Source organism: Mandrillus leucophaeus, unplaced genomic scaffold, assembly GCF_000951045.1.
Source record: "Mandrillus leucophaeus isolate KB7577 unplaced genomic scaffold, Mleu.le_1.0 Scaffold28, whole genome shotgun sequence".
Lineage (NCBI taxonomy): Eukaryota > Metazoa > Chordata > Mammalia > Primates > Cercopithecidae > Mandrillus > Mandrillus leucophaeus.
The window spans coordinates 3,019,360-3,024,784 of NW_012102920.1; the positions used below are offsets into that span (position 1 = coordinate 3,019,360).

At 64.3% G+C, this 5,425-nt stretch overlaps 1 protein-coding gene across 4 annotated transcripts in view; it reads right to left on the minus strand.

The window, feature by feature from the left end:
* Window positions 1–5,425, minus strand: part of NSMF (NMDA receptor synaptonuclear signaling and neuronal migration factor) — a 9,174-nt gene that overhangs the window by 2,452 nt on the left and 1,297 nt on the right. Inside the window, exons 2-11 of one of the 4 annotated variants that reach the window (XM_011985143.1) lie at window positions 5,233–5,423; window positions 4,249–4,324; window positions 3,470–3,475; window positions 3,079–3,147; window positions 2,248–2,300; window positions 1,644–1,733; window positions 969–1,093; window positions 648–731; window positions 466–499; window positions 279–349 (exon numbers count right to left, since the gene is read on the minus strand). In XM_011985143.1, coding sequence (XP_011840533.1) covers window positions 279–349; window positions 466–499; window positions 648–731; window positions 969–1,093; window positions 1,644–1,733; window positions 2,248–2,300; window positions 3,079–3,147; window positions 3,470–3,475; window positions 4,249–4,324; window positions 5,233–5,423 — 799 coding nt within the window. The remainder of the gene's footprint in view (window positions 1–278; window positions 350–465; window positions 500–647; window positions 732–968; window positions 1,094–1,643; window positions 1,734–2,247; window positions 2,301–3,078; window positions 3,148–3,469; window positions 3,476–4,248; window positions 4,325–5,232; window positions 5,424–5,425) is intronic. The other 3 variants (XM_011985144.1, XM_011985145.1, XM_011985146.1) reach the window with 3 other exon arrangements.

A 5,425-nucleotide genomic window follows, 5' to 3' on the forward strand; every position in this document is an offset into this window, starting at 1 on the left:
CTCCCATGTCTCTTCCCCTTGGTTCCCCCCCACCATGCCTCTTCCCCTTGGTCTCCACCCCCCACGCCTCTTCCCCTTGGTCCCCCCCTCACCATGTCTCTTCCCCTTGGTCTCCACCCCTCACGCCTCTTCCCCTTGGTCCCCCCCCAGGTCTCTTCCCCTTGGTTCCCCCATCCCATGCCTCTTCCCCTTGGTCTCCCCCAACTTGACTTCTTCCCCTTGATCTTCCCCCACCCTGCCACGATTCTTCTCCTGGGCCAGAGAACACTGAGCCCCACCTGGCAGAAAATCAGCATCTTCCAGATCTTGGCTCCCTTGTGGTAGACGTTCAGCTTCCTCTCTATCTCCTCTGTGGGAGAGTGGGTGTGAGCGCTGCCCCTCCCACCCCAGCCCCAGGGGCACCCCCTGCCTGTGTCTGCTCTCCCAGCCCCAGGACCAGCAGAGAGGGGCCAACGACACACATACCAAGGATGTCCTCGAAGGTTGCGTGCTCATGGTCCTGGGGACAGACACAGGCCACAAGGCCACATCAGGGCTGCGTCAGAGCCAGCAGCGTCACAGCCCACTGGGGACCTGGGGTGCCAGCGCTGGCCCAGCGTGGGGCTGCAGGAGGGGATCTGTGGGGGCAGGCCTGGGGCGGGACTCACGTAGAGGATGGGGATGATGGAGGGGTCGTCCCGGCGGATGATGGTGGGGATGTACTCAGCCTTGGGCACCTTGGAGGAAATGAGCTAGGGAGACAAAGAGCTGCTCAGGGGACCTAGGCCCATCCAAAAGCCGAGGGGCTGTGGGAGCCCCCATGAGGCTACCTTCTGGCTGCCAGGCAGCCCAAGGGTACAGCCCTGTGAGACCCCCTCCCGCAGGCAGCCGGAGAAGGCTGCGTGGTCCCAGGCAGAGCTGGCTGGGCTCTTGGGACAGGGCCGAGTCCTGCTGGGGTGTAGAGGAGCACTGCCCGGGCTGGGCCTCACCATGACCTTTGGTGGCACGAAGCCCTCGGTGTCGCACGCCACGGCCTCCAGGCCCTTCTCCGTGTCCCAGTCCAGGTCCTCGAAGGCCTCGTCCAGCGTGCAGTGGGAGCTCTGCAGGTCACTGCCTGGGAAGCAAGAGGGTCACCAAGACAGCAGGCCTGGTAGCACCTCCTGTCCTGGCCACGGCCCCGAGGCCCACAGGGCCCGAAAGGCCCGTCCTGGAGGGTCCTCCAAGCAAGTGAGAGGACTATGCAGAGGCCGCCGCCAGCCCGGCAGGACAGGCCTGCGGACACCACTGGGTATCGGCCTGATGTGGGGAGGGAGACCCTGGTGCCAGGCTGGTGGACGGCGCGTGCAGGCATCAGCTCCAGCCAAGTCGGCAGGGCGCCTGGGAGGGAGTAGGGGCGGGCACTGCAGTCCCCTGCCCCTCAAGGCCTCTTGCGAGTGGCAGTGGGCACAGCCCTACAGGCGCCCCCGGCCAGCACTGCCGCAGCCGTTAAGTTACCCCATTTTTGAGATCGGAGATGCTGAGGGCGTCCCCATCTCACAAATAGGTAAACCAAGGCTCAGAGTGCAAAAGCGCAGCCCAGCGGCCCTGGCAGGGGACCCCTAGCAGGGGTCTAGGGTCTAGGGGAGGCTCTGGGAAAGGTGGGCGGGCCTGTGCGGGGCACCTACTGTCTCGGGAGTCGTGGGAAGTGTCGGCTTTCATGGGGGTGGGGTCGCTCCAGGACCGGCTGAAGCTCCGCTCGCGCCGCTCAGCGAACGCTGCAGAGAGCAAAACCCGCATTAGCGAGCGAGCGAGGTGGGGCCTCTGGAGACTCAGGCCCCAGGCAAGGGGACCACGGGGACCCTGGGCAGAGGATGCTGATGTGGGTGTGGCCTGAGGCACATGAAGCAGACACGGACCGGAGACTCAGTTGGTTCAGGGGCAGGATCTGCGAACACTGGGGCGGGGCCAGAGGCGGAGTCTGGGAGACGAGGAGCCTGTCGGGCTGGGGGCGTGGCTGGGAGGGGAGGAGCCTGTGCCAGGCTGGGGGCGTGGCTGGGAGGGGAGGAGCCTGTGCCGGGCTGGGGCGTGGCTGGGAGGGGAGGAGCCTGTGCCAGGCTGGGGGCGTGGCTGGGAGGGGAGGAGCCTGAGGCAGGGCCTGGCTGGGGTTAGGGCCGGGGGCGGGGGGGCGAGTGGAGAGCGGGGGTCGTTCGCAGCACAGCTAGCAGCACGCAAAGCCCCAACCAGCCAAGCGCAACGCCGGCCCCCCACCCCCGCCCCACAGGGCCTTACTCTGGGCCTTCACCCTCCGGCTGCCGACCATGCGCAGGTGTTTGCGGAAGTTCCTGGGGGAGGAAGTGAGGGGCTGAAGGCCTTGAGGGGGTGGCGGCAGCCCCTGCCCACCTAGTCCCCTTCGGGCTAGCGCTCTACTCTCACCCCTTCGGTGTGGGAAGCCAGTGCTCTCCCTGGCTCCTGGCACCACCTCCCACCCAAAGGCAAATCCCACCCAGTGCTCTCCCCATGAGAGCCTTCCAGGGCTCCCCTTCGCCTCCAGAACAAAGGTGCAGTGCCTGGCGCTCTGGATCAAGCTTCCTCCGAATCTGCATTCCCAGGCTCTGACCTTCCATCCTCGCCCGGGACTCACACCCTGAGCCTCCACGCCCATGTGGCTGAGGATCCAGCCTGCCTGCGCTGCAGCAGAGCGGGGCTCCTGTCTGCACCACCCCATGGCGGGCTGGGGGCCTGCAGGAGCCCCCTCTCCTGCTCTGTGTCCTTGAGCCACCTCTCCTCCACCAAACTTTGGACCCTGCCAAGGCCCAACATCCGAAACGGGCAAAAAAGTTCCCCAGACATGGCTCTGTAGTTGGAGCGGGGGAGGGGGGCCTTGCCTCTGGCCCCATCCCAGACAGAGACCCGTGCCCTCGGAATGCAGGACTGAGGGTGAGATGCTTTCCTGCAGCCCGGGCCACATGGCCTCTCCTGCCTGCCACGTCCCCAGAGCAGGGCCAGGCCAGTGGTCGCCACCACCCTTCCCCCATCAGGTCTGCCAGGGCCGAGGGGGCCCAGGCCAGGCCAGCACAGACCAGAGATGGACCCTGGTGGCGAGTGGCTGGCAGGCCCTACCTCTGGATTACAGACGCGGAATCATTCTCCCGTTTCCGGCGCTTCCTCTCCGCGTAGCCCCTGAACACCCTGGGAAACCACCGCGAGTCAGCACTGCCCTTGGCCGGAGGCAGGAGGGACACAGACGTGGGGACAGTGGTGCGAGCAGAGGGCCCAGCAGGGCGTCTGGGGCATGGGGCCAGGCAGAGGAGTCCCAGCCTGCCTCACCTGTTGAGGCCCAGCTCCCGGCAGGCCCTGCTGCGACCTCGGTACCCGCTGGGAGCCAGGCCCACAGAGAGCGGCACTCCCTCAAGACCCAGGTCCCTGGCCTGCCCAAATCTATTTGGGGGTGGGAGGGTCTCCCCAGGGACAACGGCTGTGCCCTTAGGCACCAAGTCATACAGGTACTTACGAGATGCTGAAGCCAGGGCCAAAAGGGATGGCGTGAGAGAGAAGACACAGTGAGCTCAACCCTGGGCCTCCCCTCAGCCCCCACCCGGCCCCTGCAGTTCCCTTCTTGTCACTGACCCAGTAGATCCCTCACAGGTAACCCAGCCGCCAGCAGGATGCTGGCTACACTGCCAGCCAGCCCTGAATAGGCAACGGAAGCTTATGTCACTGCAGCCCATGCCACCAGGACCGGTTGCTGAGACCCGGCAGCCTGAGGCTGGGAGTGGGGTGGACTCCCCCTGTGCAGGGCATTTCTTTGGTATGGGGGCCACTGCAGCAAAGGGAACTTCCCTGGAAGGAACCCCAAAACAGAAAACCCAGATGTATGTCCAGACAGAGAAGAGCAGGTCCCTGGGGGGACCCCAAAACTGTCATTACCTGTGGCACATATGAAACAGAAGTAGGCTTCTATTTGAGGGTTGAGGGAGGGCAGACACAGGCTGAGGAGAGGGGATGGGAGCAGGAGAACCACGCCACACCCCACACCCCACTGACAGCTCATCAGCTGCAGCCCTGGGCCGGGTCCCCTGACCAGAGGACTGTGGGGGGGCTGGGCACCAGCCATGAGAGGGGAAGAGCAGCCAGCCCTGGCCTCTCTGGCAGGCCTGGCACAGCATGGGCACATGGGGCTGTTCAGAAGCAGCCACCCTGGTAGGCCCAGAGGCTGGGAAAAAGCCGTGTTTCCTGAGCAGCAGAAGGAGGCCACCCGGCCCTGACCCCACATCGTGGAACAAGACTCACGCTTGCATAGTTGTGGTTGCTGTCTGGAAGCTGAAAAGATTTTCCTTGGGGAACCAGGTACGAATGGGGATGTCGTCTAAAAGAGACAAAAATGAGCGGTGGCTGGGTGAGGTCTCTCCCTCCCTGTTGGGAAGCAGATGCTTCTGAGTCCGGGGGTCAGCAGCAGCGGGCAGCCAGGGCGGGTGGGGGGAGGCTGGCACAGGGTGGCATCCCCCCACGGGCCCAGAGGGCAGTGCTCAAATGTCTGCTGCTCACTCACCAAGACTACGCTCTTGGTGACCTGACGCTTTGATTTTTTTTGGCTTAACTTTCCCTTTGGCCACCCAAAGTTTGAGGAACATTCCTTTGAAAGCACGGTCTGTCTCCAGGAGGCCCAGGAAAAAAATGCATCTGTTTCCCTTGGGCATCTGAGGCCTTCTCCGCAGCCCCCATGCTCTAGCTGGAGGCCCTCGCTGAGGCTGGAGACCACCTTGCTGAGGGTTGTCCCCTTCCCAGGGGCCCCACAGCCTTTCCCTGATGCCCAAGTGTGGGGACCGTGGAGTGACGTTCTGCCTGGTGGACAAGCTACCACACAACTCAACAGTCCTGGGGAAACGGGCCCACTGCCTGGCTGGGCCCCAACAGCTTCCCAGGACTCTTGGAGGGCAGCCCAATCTCCCGATTAAGCGGTGTTTCCTCCCTATATATCCCTTAAGATCCTCCCAGGCCCCCTCCCCTGGGAAGCACTCCTTGACTGACCTGGTGCTAGCAGGGCCAAAGCGGACTGTGAGGCCTGGCAGATTTTGCTGAGGAGCTGAGGGAACTCACGGCTCATAGAGTGTGGAGGCAGCAGCAGGAGCCTGCCGGGTTTAATCTTGAGTCCGCTGGCATACTGTGACCTGAGCACCCATCCCCTGTTCCAAGCCTCACAGTGACTGCTGCTGTCAGACCCTGGCAGTGGCATGCACCCCCAAACCTGTCCATGCCCCGACGCAAGCCCCTCACCAGACACACGATCAACACTGTACATCCTCTCCAGTTTCTTGCGGCGGCCAGAGGTCTCAGGCAGAGGCGGCTGGTCCAGACCAAAGGCCCGAGGGGTGGGGCCAGGAGCCAGCTGTGCACATCCGGGGCATTCCTTGGAGCCCTGGCGGCTGCCCGCCCAGCTCTGGCAGGGCCTGCTGACATCCTCCCGGCT